Genomic DNA, 19616 nt, shown 5'->3' on the forward strand with positions numbered 1-19616 from the left:
CGGAGAGACGGACGGAGAGACGGACGGAGAGACGTAATTAGTCTGCTCATAAACACAATGCAGGGAGCAGAGAGAGAAATAAGAGAATGAAAGAGAGAGAAGTTGAAAGTAGGCAACTTACTTTGCCTTGGTTGTTAGTCTTTATCTCTGACAGTTTGAGGGTGGTTTGTGGATTTTTACTGCCTAGAAAAATAGAAACATTCAGATTATAGATAGAGAGAAAAGAAAACTCAGGAGCTCTACTCTTGAAATGATTTGATTAGGTCATTACTAATGTGTGTTACTACATACACATAATGTACAATCCTACATGAGTAGGCCTCAACCTGCGCCGGGGGGGGGGCTCACCTGTGCGGGGGTATCTGTAGGCATCGGCCTTCCGCTCCTCCAGGGCTGGAGAGGGAACATGAATGATCTCTACCTCCGTCTCATCCACCTCTTCATACAGCAGATGCAGGGTTTTCCCCCCATCTGAGTCTAACAGAAGGGAAAAGCAGGCTGGAAATGCATACAGATACAGCTGGTGTTTATATGACAGACATCTTCATGATGACAGTGTCTGGGGCAGGTTGAAGCCTGTACAATGTTCATCAAAGCATCACTGATTGACTGACTGACAAGACTACTTGATTACAGAAGAGCCCAATTTCTCTCGCATGAAAGTGAGTAGTGCTCTACTCGTATGGAAGGAGTGATAGATGGTGACCCTACTCACCCTCTACGGTAGATGGACTCCACCAGTAGCCAGTGAAGCGATCAAACTCCTCCTGGATCACAAACGTGGCCACGCCCGCAGACTTGGGGTCCTCCTTCACATTATCCAGACCTGACCCAGGGAGAGGGGATTCATTCATTTGATTAAATCTATGCAGTGTCAGCAGCATGGCATAGAGAACGTTTACAATTCCATACAACAAACGTCCAAAAGTTGCTGACCCCCCCTGACCTTTGTGACAGAAGGTGAGTCTCCTCTCCTCCCCAGACTTGATGTTAGCCAGCCACAGGTCGTTGTTGTTGATGAAAGCAATGAAGTTGGGCTCTCCTGGGGAGATCTTGGGGTCCATGCGGGTCCCTGAGCACTGTGTCTTAATCTCCACCGGCTTCATGGGGGCAGACTGCTTTTTAACCAGGAAACACACTGTCAGTGTACAGGGTCGTATTCATTAGGCACCAAACGGCACAAAACAGACTGAAACAGGAAGACCTAGACTTGTCCAACACAACGGCTTGTTTTCGTTTTCCATGGWAAACCTTTTTTTCGTTGTTCTACAATGTGCACTAATGAATACAACCCTGAAGACAACCATATATACAGCAACAGTCATTCATTGCAGTGGCGTTGGGTGCTGTGCAGTTCGTAACAATAATGATTATCTCATGCACTAACGCTTATCTCAACTACAGGATTTTTTAATTCCACTTAATGACGCAGATATCAAATCCCAGGATGGTCATAATTGAACCACAACAGGGAATAATCAAAGACTGCTTGCAATGATAGATTCGGTCTTCGGTCTGTGAACACCGAGGCAGGCCATGTATAGAAAACAACATAACGGTAGGCATGGTGTCAAATCGAGCCCATATAGCCAACCTATTCTCTAGAATGTATAAACTAACCACAACCTGAAAGAACTAAGGGAAGAAGTGAGTGTAAAGCTCTAGAAAACACTATCAAAAAAGTTATACTGGCGCACTTACAGTGCCTGGTAAAAGTAATCAGTAATTTCTACACATTACATTGTGTTACAAAGTGGGGTGAAAATGTAATTGTCTTTTTTTTTTGCCGACAATCTACACAAAACACTCTAATGTCAAAGTGGAAGATTTCTTTTGAAAGATATATTTAATAAAGGAATAACTCAAATATAGTTGTTGCTTAACCTTTGCTTAGGCAAGCCTAAATTAGTTCAGGGGTAACATTTGGCATAATAAATCACATAATAATAATAGGGGTTGACTACACCTTCCTCTGTCCCCCATACATAGAACTATCTATCTGTAAGGTCCCACAGTCAAGTACTCAATATCAAGCAAAGAACTACAAAAAACAACAAAGACCAGGGAGCTTTCCTTCATAAAGAAGGACAGTGGTTGGTAGATGGGTAACAATAACAAATCAGATATTTAATATCTCCTTAAGCATGGTCAAGATAATAATTATGCTGTGGATTATGTATTAAACCACCCAGACACATCAAAGATACAGTCATCCTTCTGGACTGAGCTGCAGGACCAGAATGAAACTACTCAGGGATGTTACCATGAAGCCACAGGTGACTTTAAAATAGCTACCAAGTTGCGAGAAAATAGCTGTGATGGGAGAAAACTGAGGATGGATCAACAYCATTGTAGTGACTCCAAAATAATTACCTAAATGAGAGAGTGAAAAGATGAATACAATTATGCAGAATAAAAATATTCCAAAAACATGCATCAACCCACTAAAGTAATACTGCAACAAAAACACAGCAAAGGAATACACTTTTTGGCCTAAATGCAAAGCCTTATGTTTGGGGAAAATCCAACACAACACATCACTGAGTAACTGTCTGCTTAATTTCAAGCATGGTGGTGGCTGCATCATGGTATGGGTATGCTTGACATTGGCAAATACTGGGGAGTTTTTCAGGATAAAATAAACGAGATGGAGCTAAGCGCAGGCAAAATCCTAGAGGAAAACCTGTTTTAGTCTGCTTTACACCATATACTGGGAGAGGAATTCACCTTTCAGCAGGACAATAACCTACAACACAAGGCCAAATCTACACTGGAGTTGCTTACCAAGAAAGACAGTGAATGTTCCTGCCGTTTTGACTTAAATCTGCTTGAAAATCTATGGCAAGACTTGAAAATGGATGTCGAGCCATGATCCCCAACATCTTGACAGAGCTTGAATAAGTTTTTAAATAATAAAAAATGGGCAAATATTGCACAATCCAGGTATAATCAATCCCAAATGTGTTCTCTTAAAGTTAGAATTTTACTTCCACTTTGACAGAGTATTTTGTGATAGATTGTTTACAAAAAAAAAGACAAATCAATTCAATCAATTTGAATCCTCAAGGGGGTTTGAATACTTATGCAAAGTACCTTCCATACCAAGCCGTTTTTCTGCCAACTTTACCAAGCCAGCAACTTTTTGCCACCTTTTCTTTATATCTGAAAGGTATTGCCGGCAACAAAGCCTGTACTTTTATTTCCATCAACCGACCTAGTCAGGATTGCTGTAATGTATTTAAAAAGTCCCCCCAACTTACCATCTTTCGCACGCATTAAATCATTAACATTATATTGTTGTCCAATATTAAACTTGTCCTTGTCAAGTTTGGGGCGATAGGTAGTCCAACGCTCTAGTGGTTAGAGCGTTGGACTAGTAACTGAAAGGTCGCAGGTTCGAATCCCCGAACTGACAACGTACACAAAAAAGAAAACTGTCATTCTGCCCCTGAACAAGGTAGTTAACCCACTAGGCCATCATTGAAAATAAGAATTTGTTCTTAACCTAGCCTAGTTAAATAAAAATTAAATCACAGCTTCACAGAAATAATTTTAATGCATTCTTCATTCGTTCTGTCCTTGAGCGGTAACACTTTGGCATTTAGCCTGGGGGAATGCACACTGCCATTTCATAKTTTTTATTGACTTTGACAGGTAAATATTTAAAGGCCCTTATAATTAGTTAATAAATGATAGAAATGTGTGCATATTAACCTAACTTAAACAACAAATCGCTATCTTTGTCTACAGACAAAATAAACATTGGGGCGTTTGAAATAAGAGAAAGCACACGATGATGTGATCACATGCAAAGTGGATCAAAAAAGCAACTTTCTGAAATCACCTTACAGAAGTCAGAATGTTTTAAACATTTGTTATATGACAGCGGTTCCACACGTTAGTGACACTCAAGTTGTGTGGGAAAAATATGATTTATTCTGTTATATTCCATTATATTAATTCTTACAATAAAATATGTGTGTTGATTGATCAGGGCATGGGAATGTAAGCTAAGTAAATAATACATTTGCACAGACCAGTAATATAATTAAACTCAAAATATACTATTCTATTTTTTTTTAATAAATTGTATTAGTTGTATGTTTCTTAGGACCTACATAACCAAATTAATAATGGATTTMTTTGTCTAGCCAGCTCATATATAGTTGAAGTCAGCAGTTTACATACACTTAGGTTAGAGTCATTAAAACTCCTTTTTCAACCACTCCACAAATTTCTTGTTAACAAACTATAGTTTTGACAAGTCGGTTAGGACATCTACTTTCCAACAATTGTTTACAGACAGATTATTTCACTGTATCACAATTCCAGTGGGTCAGAAGTTTACATACACKAAGTTGACTGTGYCTTTAAACAGCTTGGAAAATTCCAGAAAATTATGTCTTGGCTTTAAAAGCTTCTGATAGGCTAATTGACTTAATTTGAGTCAATTGGAGGTGTATCTGTGGATGTATTTCAAGGCCTTCCTTCAAACTAACGTGCCACTGTTGCTTGACATGGGAAAATCAAAAGAATCAGCCAAGACCTCAGAGAAAAAAAATGTAGACCTCCACAAGTCTGGTTCATCCTGGAGCAATTTCCAAATGCCTGAAGGTACCACGTTCATCATTGTACAAACAATAGCACGCAAGTATAAACACCATGGGACCACACAGCCATCATACGCTCAGAGGAGACGCGTTCTGTCTCCTAGAGATGAACGTACTTTGGTGCGAAAATGCAAATAAATCCCAGAAACAACCAGTAAAGGACCTTGTGAAGATGCTGGAGGAAACAGGTACAAAAATATCTATATCCACAGTAAAACGAGTCCTAAATCGACAAAACCAGAAAGGCTGCTCAGCAAGGAAGAAGCCACTGCCAAAACCACCATAAAAAAGCCAGACTACGGTTTGCAACTGCACATGGGGACAAAGATCATACTTTTTTGGAGAAATATCCTCTGGTCTGATGAAACAAAATTGGAACCGTTTGGCCATAATGACCATTGTTAGGTTTGGAGGAAAAAGGGGGAGGCTTGCAAGCCAAAGAACACCATCCCAACCGTGAAGCACGGGGGTGGCAGCATCATGTTGTGGGGGTGATTTGCTGCAGGAGGGACTGGTGTACTTCACAAAATAGATGGCATCATGAGGATGGAAAATTATGTGGATATATTGAAGCAACATCTCAAGACATCAGTCAGGAAGTTAAAGCTTGGTCGCAAATGGGTCTTCCAAATGGACAATGACCCCAAGCATACTTCCAAGTTGGCAAAATGGCTTAAGGACAACAAAGTCAAGGTATTGGAATGTCCATCCCAAAGCCCTGCCTCAACCTATTGAAAATTGTGGCAAGAACAATCCTATTGAAAATTTGTGGGCAGAATGAAAAAGCGTGTGCGAGCAAGGAGGCCTACAAACCTGACTCATTACACCAGCTCTGTCAGAGGAGAATGGGCCAAAATTCACCCAACTTATTGGGGGAAGCTGTGTGAAGGCTACCCAAAACGGGACCCAGTTAAACAATTTAAAGGCAATCTACCAAATACTAATTGAGTGTATGTAAACTTCTGAACACTGGGAATGTGATGAAAGAAACAAAAGCTGAAATAAAAAATTCTCTCTACTATTATTCTGACATTTAAACATGAAGGGGTGGATCCTTAACTGACCTAAGACAGGGAAATTCTACTCAGATTAAATGTCAGGAATTGTGAAAAACTGAGTTTAAATGTATTTGGCTAAGGTGTATGTACATTTCTGACTTCAACTGTAAGTACCAGAACATATCTGACAACCTTTTGAGTTGCCAACTTTTTATTCACCATACAGGAAAATGGCTATGATGGCTATGGCAAGCTGCTAACTTACTGTTGTGACTGTGAAGAAATGAAAGCAGTGGATGGTCTAAATTTAAACGGAGGAATTTAGAACCGCTGATGTAGAAAGGGCTTTATAAATACACTTGATTGATGATGAAGGGGGGGGGTAAAACTCACAATGAAGCCGTTGTTGCCACCGTCCTGACAATAGAAGAGGCTGTTGCTGGCCTGGAAGAGGAACAGGCCGGTCTGGGCGTGGTAGTCGTAGGAGGTAATCCCAAACGCTCCCAGACGCTTCCGCTCCCTAAGCAGCTCCTCCTCCCGGGAATAGGCCCCCTGGTGCGGGGTGGCCTGGAAGTGTTGGAAAGAGGGAAAAGTCATTTGTATGAGTGTTTGTGTATGTATGTATCCCACAACTGTTGCTAGTGAGTAAAGATGTTAGGGACAATATAGGATGGATCACAATAATTGTTTGCTAAAATAATAATTGCTTGCCAAAAATATCATGTTCGTAATGGCAATCCTGGTTAGAGGAAACAATCATGAACTGCCTACATTATTACAAATATTATTTGTTAATTATGGAAACTAAGATAAGCAGGATGTTTTATATATATACAGTATATCACAAAAGTGAGTACACCCCTCACATTTTTGTAAATATTTCAGTATATCTCTTCATGTGACATCACTGAAGAAATGACACTTTGCTACAATGTAAAGTAGTGAGTGTACAGCTTGTATAACAGTGTAAATTTGCTGTCCCTTCAAAATAACTCAACACACAGCCATTAAGGTCTAAACTGCTGGCAACAAAAGTGAGTACACCCCTAAGTGAAAATGTCCAAATTGGGCCCAAAGTGTCAATATTTTGTGTGGCCACCATCATTTTTCAGCACTGCCTTAACCCTCTTGGGCATGGAGTTCACCAGAGCTTCACAGGTTGCCACTGGAGTCCTCTTCCACTCYTCCATGACGACATCACGGAGCTGGTGGATGTTAGAGACCTTGCACTCCTCCACCTTCCGTTTGAGGATGCCCCACAGATGCTCAATAGGGTTTAGGTCTGGAGACATGCTTGGCCAGTCCTTCACCTTTACCCTCAGCTTCTTTAGCAAGGCAGTGGTCGCCTTGGAGGTGTGTTTGGGGTCGTTATCATGTTGGAATACTGCCCTGCGGCCCAGTCTCCGAAGGGAGGGGATCATGCTCTGCTTCAGTATGTCACAGTACATRTTGGCATTCATGGTTCCCTCAATGAACTGTAGCTCCCCRGTGCCGGCAGCACTCATGCAGCCCCAGACCATGACACTCCCACCACCATGCTTGACTGTAGGCAAGACACACTTGTCTTTGTACTCCTCACCTGGTTGCCGCCACACACGCTTGACACCATCTGAACCAAATAAGTTTATCTTGGTCTCATCAGACGACAGGACATGGTTCCAGTAATCCATGTCCTTAGTCTACTTGTCTTCAGCAAACTGTTTGCGGGCTTTCTTGTGCATCATCTTTAGAAGAGGCTTCCTTCTGGGACGATAGCCATGCAGACCAATTTGATGCAGTGTACGGCGTATGGTCTGAGCACTGACAGGCTGACCCCCCACCCCTTCAACCTCTGCAGCAATGTTGGCAGCACTCATACGTCTATTTCCCAAAGACAACCTCTGGATATGATGCTGAGCACGTGCACTCAACTTCTTTGGTCGACCATGGCGAGGCCTGTGAGTGGAACCTGTCCAGTTAAACCGCTGTATGGTCTTGGCCACCGTGCTGCAGCTCAGTTTCAGGGTCTTGGCAATCTTTTTATAGCCCAGGCCATCTTTATGTAGAGCAACAATTATTTTTTTCAGATCCTCAGAGAGTTCTTTGCCATAAGGAGCCATGTTGAACTTCCAGTGACCAGTCAGTATGAGGGAGTGTGAGAGCGATGACACCAAATTTAACACACCTGCTCCCCATTCACACCTGAGACCTTGTAACACTAACCAGTCACATGACACCGGGGAGGGAAAATGGCTAATTGGGCCCAATTTGGACATTTTCACTTAGGGGTGTACTCACTTTTGTTGCCAGCGGTTTAGACATTAATGGCTGTGTGTTGAGTTATTTTGAGGGGACAGCAAATGTACACTGTTATACAAGCTGTACACTCACTACTTTACATTGTAGCAAAGTGTCATTTCTTCAGTGATGTCACATGAAAAGATATACTCAAATATTTACAAAAATGTGAGGGGTGTACTCACTTTTGTGATATACTGTATATACACAGTGCATTCAGAAAGTATTCAGACCCCTTGACTTTTTCCACATTTTGTTACGTTCCGGTTTTATTCTAAAATGTATTAAATATGTTTCTCATCAATCTACACACAATACCAGATAATGACGAAGTGAAAACAGGTTTTTTGGACATTTTTGCAAATGTATAAAAAACTAATATTTGAAGAAAAAAAACGTATTTATATAAGTATTCAGAACCTTTGCTATGAGAATCAAAATTGAGCTCAGGTGCATCCTGTTTCCATTCCATTGATCATCCTTGAGATGTTTCTACAACTTGATTGGAGTCCACCTGTGGTAAATTMAATTGATTGGTCATGATTTGGAAAGGCACACACCTGTCTGTCTATATAAGGTTCCACAGTTGACAGTGCATGTCAGAGCATAAACCAAGMCATGAGGTCGAAGGAATTGTCCCTAGAGCTCCGAGACAGGATTGTGTCGAGGCACAGATGTGGGGAAGGGTACCAAAACATTTCTGATGAAACCAAGATTGAACACTTTAGCCTGAATGCCAAGTGTCATGTCTGGAGGAAACCTGGCACCATCCCTACGTTGAAGCATGGTGGTGGCAGCATCATGCTGTGGGGACGTTTTCAGTGGCAGGGACTGGGAGACTAGTCAGGATCGAGGGAAAGATGAACGGAGCAAAGTACAGAGAGATTCTTGATGAAAACCTGCTCCAAAGTGCTCAGGACCTCAGACTGGGGCGAAGGTTCAACGACCCTAAGCACACAGCCAAGACAACGCAGGAGCGGCTTCGGGACAAGTCTCTGAATGTCCTTGAGTGGCCCAGCCAGAGCCCGGACTTGAGCCCGATGGAACATCTCTGGAGAGACCTGAAAATAGCTGTGCAGTGACGCTCCCCATCCAACCTGACAGAGCTTGAGAGGATCTGCAGAGCAAAATGGGAGAAACTTCCCTAATACAGATGTGCCAAGCTTGTAGCGTCATACCCAAGAAGACTCAAGGCTGTAATCGTTGCCAAAGGTGCTTCAACAAAGTACTGAGTAAAAGATCTGAATACTTATGTAAATGTAATATTCCAGGTTTATTTTTTTAATAAATTTGCTCAAATTTCTAAAAGCCAGTTGTTGCTCTGTCTTTATGGCGTATTGTCTGTAGATTGATGAGGGAAAAATCAATTGAATACATTTTAGAATAAGGCTGTAATGTAACAGAATGTGGAAGAAGTCAATGGGTCTGAATACTTTCCGAATGCACTTTATATTTTTTAATAGCTATATATAATGCAAAAAGAGGTGAGGGCGATGGAAATGCTTTTGTCGGTTGATCTGCTTCCGTTCAAAGGGTGGCACTATGTGCTCTTTTCAAAGGATGGGTCCCGGTCGCTCGGGGGCCCTTGGATCCGGGGGGACGGGGGTGGTCTGCCAATCACGGGGATGACAACCCAACTTGGGAAGGGGAGGGGTTTTAGAGGGTGGAATAGTGGGGAACAATTGGAGGTTTACTTAGTCGCAATGCAAATATGGTACAGCTAGATGGACACTCAATCACTATGGTACTTTTTAAATGGTGAGTTAACAAACATATTAATATATTTCTCCCAGTGGCAAAGAAATTCAAAAGGGGTGATGATATCAATTAACAGTCATTTTGATCCGAATGTGCAAATTGTCCAAACAGATCCTCAAGGTAGATGGATGATTTTAAATATGTTATTGGACCATAAACAGATATGGCTCATTAACCTATACGGTCCAAATAATGATGATCCACTCTTCTTTGAAAATATATATAATAATTTATTAACCCTACAGGCAAAACAAGACTATATTATTATGGTGGGAGATTATAATACGGTTTTAAATACCTCTATGGACCGTAAAGGAAATCACACTACAAACTATCACAAATGTTGTGGATATATTGGAACTAGTGGATATATGGAGGCTTAAATATCCTGACCAAGTTAGATATATATATGGCGGATATCCTGACCAAGTTAGATATATATATGGCGGAGGCTCAATCAAGCTAGTCATCTTGATTACTTTATGTCATTCTCTCTGGTACCAAAAGGAAAAAAAATAAGTGTTGATAGGGGACAGAGTGCGTTCAGACCATCATATAATTGGCATATACATTACTCTTACAGAAGAGACTTGATTGGGCCAAGAAACATGGGCAATGGACATTAGACCGGTGTAAATCTTTTCTTTGGTCTGCTGAGTCCAAATTTGAGATTTTTGGTTCCAACCGCCGTGTCTTTGAGAGACGCAGAGTAGGTGAACGGATGATCTCTGCATGTGTGGTTCCCACCGTGAAGCATGGAGGAAAAGGTGTGAAGGTGTGCTTTGCTGGTGACACGGTCAGTGATTTATTTAAGGCACACTTAACCAGCATGGCTACCACAGCATTCTGCAGCGATACTGGTTTGCGCTTAGAGGGACTATCATTTGATTTCAACAGGACAATGACCCAACACACCTCCAGGCTGTGTAAGGGCTACTTTACCAAGAAAGAGAGTGATGGAGTGCTGCATCAGATCACCCGACCTCAACCCAATTGAGATGGTTTGAGATGAGTTGGACCGCAGAGTGTTGAAAAAGCAGTCAACAAGTGCTCAGCATATGTGGGAACTCCTTCAAGACTGTTAGAAAAACATTACAGGTGAAGCAGGTTGAGAGAATGTGCAAAGCTGTCATCAAGGCAAAGGGTGGCTACTTTGAAAAATATTAAATATATTTGGATTTGTTTAACACTTTTTTGGTTACTACATGATTCCATACGTGTTATTTCATAGTTTTGATGTCTTCACTATTATTCTACAATGTAGAAAATAGTAAAAATAAAGAAAAACCCTGGAATGAGGTGGTGTGTCCAAACTTTTGAATATATATATATATATATACATACTTCAGTCACCAGCTGGAGGAAGATGACACAACAGCACCCTTCTCAAGGGATAGGTACTCAGTGTAAAGCCAATTAKTACACAGCTGGGCCCACTAATTGCTTTGTGTCTTCCTCTATATAGGTGTGCCAGGAGAGGAGTTGGGGAGGATTGGGAATAGAGACGGGGASCTGGGAGGACGTCGGTTTTTCCTACCTCAGAGAAAGCTTATGTGACTGGGCACCTTGTCTCTCTGTTAACCAAGGCAGGCTTTAGGTAGAGAGAATCGTTCCTCCTGTAACTGTTATGTGTAGACGATAGTCTTAAGACAGGAGTAGCCGTTTGTTGTTTTTCTTTCTCTTTTTGGCCACGGCCTTTTGGTCAACGGCTTAGTTTATGTTTATTTGTTTTGTTACCCTGGTGTTTCAGCATTGGAAGTTCCCTGTACTGGAGTTATCTTGTCGGGCGAAAGAACACCCGTTTAGTAAACAATACAAAAAAAAAGGAACCACAACCACTGCCTCTCGTCTGTTCATTTTATGCCTCCCTCCTGTGTTAGGGTGCTTCGGACAAGCTGATCCATTCAAAACTGGTGGAGAATACAGGCACTTTGAGGCAAGACCACAACCGTTCCCCTTTCCGGGGCTGTGATTTATAATATTTAAAAAAATTCGCTCCCAGAAGCCCACTACACCCGCTGATGTAGAAATTCTTTGCTCATGCCTGTCAGCTAACGGCCTGCGCCATCGCCCAACAGGAGACCTTAGACTTTCTCCGGTCCGAAATAGCAGACCGCCTGTCTCCCAGGGACCATAGGATGCCTTCTACCCCCAAGCCATAAGACTGCTACTCGCTGTTTATTATCTATGCATAGTCACTTTACCCCTACCTACATGTACATAATACCTCAACTACCTCATACCCCCGCACACTGGCCCTGTATATAGCCTCGTTATTGTATTGTTGTTATTTTTTACTTTACTTTATTTGGTAAATATTTTTCTTAACTCTTTTTCTTAAACTGCATTGTTGGTTAAGGGCTTGTAAGTATTTCACGTTAAGGCCTACACCCGTTTTATTCGGCGCAGGTGACAAATACAATTTGATAAATGTAGCTGTGTGATACTAGCAGAGGCTCTAAAATGTAAACTGCGGCCCTCACTGCACCTAAACTATACCGAAATGACCACATAATAGATGTACCCTAAAACCAATATTAAATTGACAATAGTCTGATAGGTGACAATATGAATTGTCAAATTGTGAATGACGAGACTAACGAACAGTGCAGCGTTTGTAGGCTCATTGACACAGAAGCAGGGAATGAAGCAAATGCTTATTCTTACCAACAAGTGACTTTTTGAAATCCTCCTAATGAGACGCATGCAAGAGAGCACGGGCCACAGACTAGACGGCACSGGYTTGACTAGTTAGATTTGCGGATTTAATTGATCAACCGCGGCGCTATCCATGGTGCTGAATCTCCGCTTTTTGCTGCTATTGCGTATCTGTTTATTTAGCGCAGCATCGGATATGCCACAATAAGTAGGTAGGCTAAAACAAACGTAATTTTCAGTAGGCTGTAATAACCTCATCATTACCAGTTGGCAAACAGTGCTTCATAGGCCTACATTAAAACTAGGCTACATCAACGAAATAGCCTAGTGTGGTGACAGAGAACTTTGAGTTGATTCAATTGCAGCAAATACCACAAGAAACCTGTGTTCCTCTGTATATTTACCAATTTACAGTGGTATAATCATGTCAGATTTTTTGGGGGGTGGTATTATACGCTTTATAGCATTTCCGGTTTGAACGGAAATACCGGGATGCACGGGAGGGCTTTAAATTTTCTCGGGAAGGAAAAAGTGTTGATTTTGGGATAATATTCAGCCCTAGTTTGGATGTCATTAGGTTTCAGTGGAACAAATTAGATAAGTGATATTCACCTGGAAGTGATCCAGCATCTGTTTCCACGACAACACCAAGAGGGCCTCTTTCCGGATCTTCTTGGGGATTTCTGAGTAGAGCAGTGAGTTCTCTCTACTTCCGTAAGACATCCCTGGTAGAGAGATGCATTGGAATTGAAAACGAGTTAGGTGACCAAGGTACAACTTGCAACACGGTGCAGTTAATTGTAAAAACATAAGCGTAACTCAATGAACCACTGATTGAGCAATAGCGTGACGATCTTCAGTGGCGGGTGGTTTTGGCCTCACCGAGGTAGTACAGTCGATGGGAGTGGGGGCCTGACTCATCGTTTTTCTGCACAAACTGGAAGTCATGGGGCGCTTTGTTGGCGATCATTCCCGAGTACTTCCTGCTGCTGTGGATGATGTCACGCAGGCCATCCCACGAGTGCTTCTCCACGTAGAACTGAGACGGGATGTCCTCCATCTCCACCACCTCTGTGCTGTCTGTTAGCCCGTCCACCGCCGTCATATTCACTTCTAAAGAACTGAGAGGGGGGGGGGAGAAACAACCCACTGGTTATTTACATGCTCACGAACAAATGGCACTTGCATCTGGTATGGAAACGCACACAGACAGAGACTCACACAAATGTATCGGCCTACACAATGGGTTATCTAGCACAGCGTTTCCCAACCCTGGTCCTCCAGTACCCCCAACAGTTTCGTTGTAGCCCTTGACAAACACCTCATTCAACTCATTGAGGGCTTGATGATTAGTTGACAAGATGAATCTGGTGTGCTTGTCCAGGGTAGCAATAGAATGTGTACTGTTGGGGGGGGGGGGGGGGTACTGGAGGACCAGGGTTTGGAAAAAAATACTGATCTAGCACTCCTATTCGCACAGGTCATTTGAACACACAAGGACACCATACCTTTTCCAGTAACCTTCTGTTTTGTTCCCACGTTTCACTTTCTTCACTCTGTGCATTCACCGCCAACCAGCCTCAACCAGACTCTGCAACGTAAAGTTAAACAAATTAAAAGGAGGAAATCAGTCTTATAGACATTGAGCAACACCTACCTATATAGAATAGCTCTCCCTCATTCTAAATCCATGTGTCATAATCAATGTGACAATCCGGCATGCAGTAAAGGTTTGGTATCTCGGGAGTGGTAGAAGGTAGCAGTGGCATAAGGAATGTCCCACATTCCATTGCTCGTATAGTTGGATGTTACAGGAATAAATCAATCTTTAGCTAACATACTGTATAGTGAAAGTAAAAACAAAGTAAATCAGAAAGTTAACAAAAATAGCTTTACTTGGCTCATCGCCAAAAGGGGGTAAAATTATATATATATTTTTTTTWAAGTATGAATTTCAGCACCCCGCGGAAGGACTGCATTTATACAGGGACAAGCACACAGGTATGTTTTCCAGAATTTCAATTTTTTACAAGTATCGACTGATTGTGACTCAATGTTGTGCCAGAAACCAGTTATCAATACTCAACTCCTCCTCGATATAAGAGAACAAAGATGAGCGCTCCTCGGCTATACTGCCGTGAGAATGATAAGCGCAACATCGTTCACGAATTGCAGCACTCCAGCGATTCGTTCTCGAGTTAAGTTTGTTGAGCAGACGCTGTGTATGTTTTGGTTCTACAAAGCTGTGTCCATCATAGTATTCGATAATCAATTAATTGCATTCATTCTTGCACCATGCGATCATTTATCACTTCTTAACATTTATTTTTCTTCTCTATGATGCCTGCGGCATGATCTATTTTGCCTATGGGCATAGGCCTACATATGAAAATTGTTGGTCGGAGCACGTATCTTGGGTCACCGAGCGCTTATTAATCCTGATGTAGAATTCATTGCGTCCAGCAGCTCAAACAAACCGCTAAAATGAACGAGTCACTCAGGAAAAACTCACCATGACTCTTGAGTCAGTAAGAAGAGTGGTTCAAAAAGAACGAATTGTTCGCAAACTGCACATGACTCATTTTGAGACAAATGTTAGCAAGTGTGGCCCCAATGTGTGCATAGGGGCTATCAGAATTGACATGGGCCTTGACATTTGACTCTATTTCCCACTGGGTACAAACTGGTTGAATCAACGTTGTTTCCACGTCATTTTAATGAAATTACGTTGAACCAACGTGGAATAGATGTTGAATTGAAGGCTTTTCCTAGTGGGTTGTATTGATGGGATTTCAGAGTACTTGCTATTCATCTATCATTCCCTTTCAGATGATGTAAAAGAGAAAACATTCAAGTACTGGATGTGAAGGGAATCTGAACACCAATTGCTATAGAATGCTCGGTGTCAATTACACAAACCGAGGTCCAGAAGGAGCTGATGGGTGTGTAAACAATATGACAATTGCTCAAAATAGCCATCGGGTAAATTAGGGTATAGATGCAAATTGGTCCTAGATCCGCAAGGGAAAATCAAGGGGAAAGGAAAATATGGGCAGGCTCGTGGAGTTGGATTAGGAATGGGTAGACCTAAACTGCACCTTACAGAAGAGGTACAAAGAAGTATCACTTTTGCATTTGGAAAGCAGGAAGTGATAGCTGACAAGCTGTTGTCATCCACACATCGCCTGTCTTGGAGCCTCATATTTGGAGCATAGACCATGTACACTGAGTATGCCAAACATTAGGAACACCTGCAGGGCCTGGACTCTACAAGGTGTTGAAAGCATTCCACAGGGATGCTGGCCCATATTGACTCCAATGCTTCCCACAGTTGTGTCAAGTTGTCTTTATGTCCTTTGGGCAGTGGACCATTCTTGATACACAGGAAACTGTTGAGTGAAAAACCCAACAGCATTGCAGAACTTGACACAAACTGGTGCACCCGGCAACTACTACCATACCATGTCCAAAGGCACTTATATATTTTCTTGCCCATTCACCCTCTGAATGGCACACATACAAAATCCATGTCTCAAGACTTAAAAATCCTTCATGAACCTGTCTCTTCCCCTTCATCTACACTGTCTGTGATGGAAAGAGCAGGTGTTCTTTTGAATACTCATTTGTATATAAATGGAGTGATGACTACAAAAATCTGAGTCACTAATTTCCTCTCCCGTTCATAACCCTTTGTTAAAGGAGATTCAAGATTTGAACTCAAATGTCTACCATTCCAAATATCAGATAGGTTTGGTAGCTAAAATGGGGAAAGGAAAACAGGGAGGGGGAAATAATTTAATGACCAGCACGACATAGCCTAGTTAGAAGCTATCTTTGTTCTCATCAAGGGCCGAGGTCACACAAAAACTAACTGTTTACTGTTGCTAGCTATAGTACAAGTTGGCAACAATCTCGTGATTAGTTACATTGTATATCTAATAGAACGTACGTGTTACAGCAAAACCGCAAGATAGCTAGCTACATAATGCCGCAACGTTTCCTAGCTAGGCAGGAAACATTGTAACATGACAGCTCTCTCATGACAGTTCTCGGGTTTACCAGCTATGAGTTAGCTGGTTCCATTGCAAGCCTGTCACTCTAGCTACATCCTCCTGTCGGAAACGAGTTTAGAAGCGAATACTTACCAATCCGGCTACTACTTATTTCCCCAACTATCCTTGGCTTTATTAGCTAGCTATTAAAAAACAAATATTACTAGTGCTAAAGGTTGCGTCCATGGCCCAGAATGTGTAATAAAGTGAATAGCGTCTCGTCAGCAACACTAAAGAAGTACTTCCGGGTTACGGAAATTCGAAAATGTTACAAAATAAAAGTCTCCATGTAAAAGTAGAATAACCTGAATAAGTGTCAATAAATTGTATTTGTTCATGATATATGAAAAAGAATTGTCTCAACATTAACAATGATTCAGATTTGTTCATATTTAAGACATTTGCATWAAATTTGGGTTTTAAATGCCCCCAATGAGAATCACTGTATACATATTGGCTTATAGAGCAAACACTATTCTGGGGCAGCAGTAAAATTATTGTAAGGAATACTCAGTAGGGTCTGTGGAATGTATATATGGTGTCATGTCATAGGGCTCTGAATAATACGGAGTGTTGCTGGCCTTTTACTGTGGTCAAACAGATTAAAATGGGGTGCCTGGACACCATACGGTACAAATATAACACTGTACAGGAAAATAATTATTTGTGCAGATGTAAAAGTGGGGTGGGGAGTACTTAGTAGCGTCTGTAGAATCTGTATGTGGTGTTATTTCATGGGGGACTGAGGTCTTTATGCCCAGCAACACCTTCTACTCCACCCATTCTATTGGTCCCAATGCAATACACTATAAGCCTATAAATTACATATTGGCTTATAGAGAAATAAACTATTCTATGTGCAGAGGTAAAAGTGTGGTTGGGAGTACTCAGTACGGTCTGCAGAAAAGCACCTTCCAATGACCTGGTGGTATTCATGTTCCTGAAGTAATTGCCCATATACATACTAAACTATCAACACTCAAAAAACAAGCACAATAAGGTAACCTTTTCAGTCAAAACAAAAAAAGAATTTATGAACAATTTTAACATAATGAATATCAATCAGGCTATAGGTACACAGTCACTTCAGTCACCAATTTAATAAAATGTGTCCATTTAAAAGTATCTAGGATACATTCATTTGTTTCAGTGGAGTCCAGACAACTGCTTGTGGATTGCCCGTTGGGCCAGCTGTGTTCTGGTGGTATAAACCTACTTAACCAGTTTAATAGAATGGGAAGCCCATCCACAATTGATGGCTCATCAGCAGACAATTAAGCACACTAGGCAGCCTGTTTTTTGTTTTGATGTTGTTGTTTTTTTAACTATGCTAAGCAGCCTGTTAGAAGGTCTGTGAGAGGATCTGTGAGAGGATCTGTGAGAGGGTCTGTGAGAGGGCTTTGCGCATGCAGGAACAGTTGTGTATGCTTTTTTACAGAATAGTGTAGGTTAACAGGAAGAATAAACCAATATCACGACATGCCTTGCTCATATTGATATCAAACGGTATCGATATCATATCAAATTACCGATATTGGTGCCAACCACTATATAAAATAAATAACATATTTATATTTAAATATAGTTAAATTATTAAGCATATACAGTGCCTTCAGAAAATATTCATACTCCTTGACTTATTCCACATTTTGTAGTGTTACAGCCTGAATTGAAAATGGAAATGTTGTCTTCACACCCATCTAAACACAATAATCCATAATCACAAAGTGAAAACATGTTTTTAAGACATTTTTGCAGAATTTATTGGAAATGAAATACAGAAATATCTCATTAACATAAGTATTCACACCCCTGAGTCAATACATGTTAGAATCACCATTGGCATCGATTACAGCTGTGAGTCTGTCTGGGAAAGTCTCTAAGAGCTTTGCACACCTGTATTGAACAATATTTGCACATTATTCTTTTAAAAATTATTCAAGCTCTGTCAAGTCGGTTGTTGATAATTGCTAGACAGCCATTTTCAAGTCTTGCCATAGATTTTTAAGCCAATTTAAGTCAAAACTGTAACTAGGTCACTCAGGAACATTCAATGTCATCTTGGTAAGCAACTCCAGTGTATATTTGGCATTGTGTTTTAGGTTATTGTCATGCTGAAAGGTAAATTTGTCAACCGGTGTCTGTTGTAAAGCAGACAACCAGGTTTTCCTCTCAGATTTTTCCTGTGCTTAGCTCTATTCCATTTCTTTTTATCCTAAAAATCTCCCTAGTGCTTGCCGATGACAAGCATACCCAAAACATGATGCAGCCACCACCATACTTGAAAATATGAAGAGTGGTACTCAGTGATGTGTTTGATTTGCCCCAAACATAACGCTTTGTATTCAGGACATAAAGTTAATTTCTTTGCCAAATGTTTTGCAGTATTAACTTTAGTGCCTTTTGCAAACAGGATGCATGTTTTTGAATATTTGTATTCTCTACAGGCTCTCTGTCATTTAAGGTTAGTATTGTGGAGTAACTACAATGTTGTTGATCCATCCTCAGTTTTCGCCTATCACAGCCATTAAACTCTGTAACTGATTTAAAGTCACCATTGGCCTCATGGTGAAATCCGCAAGCAGTTTCCTTCCTCTCTGGCAACTGAGTTAGGAAGGACACCTGTATATTTGTAGTGACTGGGTGTATACACCATCCAAAAGTGTAATTAATAACTTCACCATGCTCAAAGGGATATTCAATGTCTGCTTTTTTTACCCATCTACCAATAGGTGCCCTTCAATGAAGCTACAAGCTTGGCACACCTGTATTTGTGGAGTTTCTCCCATTGTTCTCTGCAGATCCTCTCAAGCTCTGTCAGGTTGGATGGGGAGCATTGCTGCACAGCTATTTTCAGGTCTCTCCAGAGATGTTCGATCTGGTTCAAGTCCAGGCTCTGGCTGGGCCACTCAAGGACATTCAGAGACTTGTCCCGAAGCCACTCCTGCGTTATCTTGGCTGTGTGCTTAGGGCGTTGTCCTGTTAGAAGGTGAACCTTCACCCCAGTCTGAGGTCATCCCAAAACATCCCCACAGCATGATGCTGCCACCACCATGCTTCATAGTAGGGATGGTGCCAGGTTTGCTCCAGATGTGACGCTTGGCATTCAGGCCAAAGAGTTCAATCTTGGTTTCATCAGACCAGAGAATATTGTTTCTCATGGTCTGAGAGTCTTTAGGTGACTTTTAGCAAACTCAAAGCAGGCTGTCATGTGCCATTTACTGAGGAGTGGCTTCCGTCGGGCCACTCTACCATAAAGGCCT

The 19616-nt window shown here is 41.4% G+C and overlaps 1 protein-coding gene across 3 annotated transcripts in view; it reads right to left on the reverse strand.

Moving 5' to 3' along the window:
• LOC111956787 (dipeptidyl peptidase 9) overlaps positions 1–16593 on the reverse strand; it is a 29727-nt gene extending 13134 nt beyond the window's left edge. The window contains exons 1-9 of one of the 3 annotated variants that reach the window (XM_023977405.2): positions 16447–16591; positions 13810–13892; positions 13184–13422; positions 12914–13026; positions 6002–6175; positions 947–1115; positions 716–826; positions 349–477; positions 122–183 (exon numbers count right to left, since the gene is read on the reverse strand). In XM_023977405.2, coding sequence (XP_023833173.1) covers positions 122–183; positions 349–477; positions 716–826; positions 947–1115; positions 6002–6175; positions 12914–13026; positions 13184–13422; positions 13810–13865 — 1053 coding nt within the window. In that variant the 5' untranslated portion in view covers positions 13866–13892; positions 16447–16591. Of the gene's footprint in view, positions 1–121; positions 184–348; positions 478–715; positions 827–946; positions 1119–6001; positions 6176–12913; positions 13027–13183; positions 13423–13809; positions 13893–16446 lie in introns of all 3 variants that reach the window. The other 2 variants (XM_023977404.2, XM_070436528.1) reach the window with 2 other exon arrangements.
• Positions 16594–19616: the final 3023 nt, after the last annotated feature.

This window comes from Salvelinus sp. IW2-2015, linkage group LG32, assembly GCF_002910315.2.
Source record: "Salvelinus sp. IW2-2015 linkage group LG32, ASM291031v2, whole genome shotgun sequence".
Classification (NCBI taxonomy): Eukaryota; Metazoa; Chordata; class Actinopteri; order Salmoniformes; family Salmonidae; genus Salvelinus; species Salvelinus sp. IW2-2015.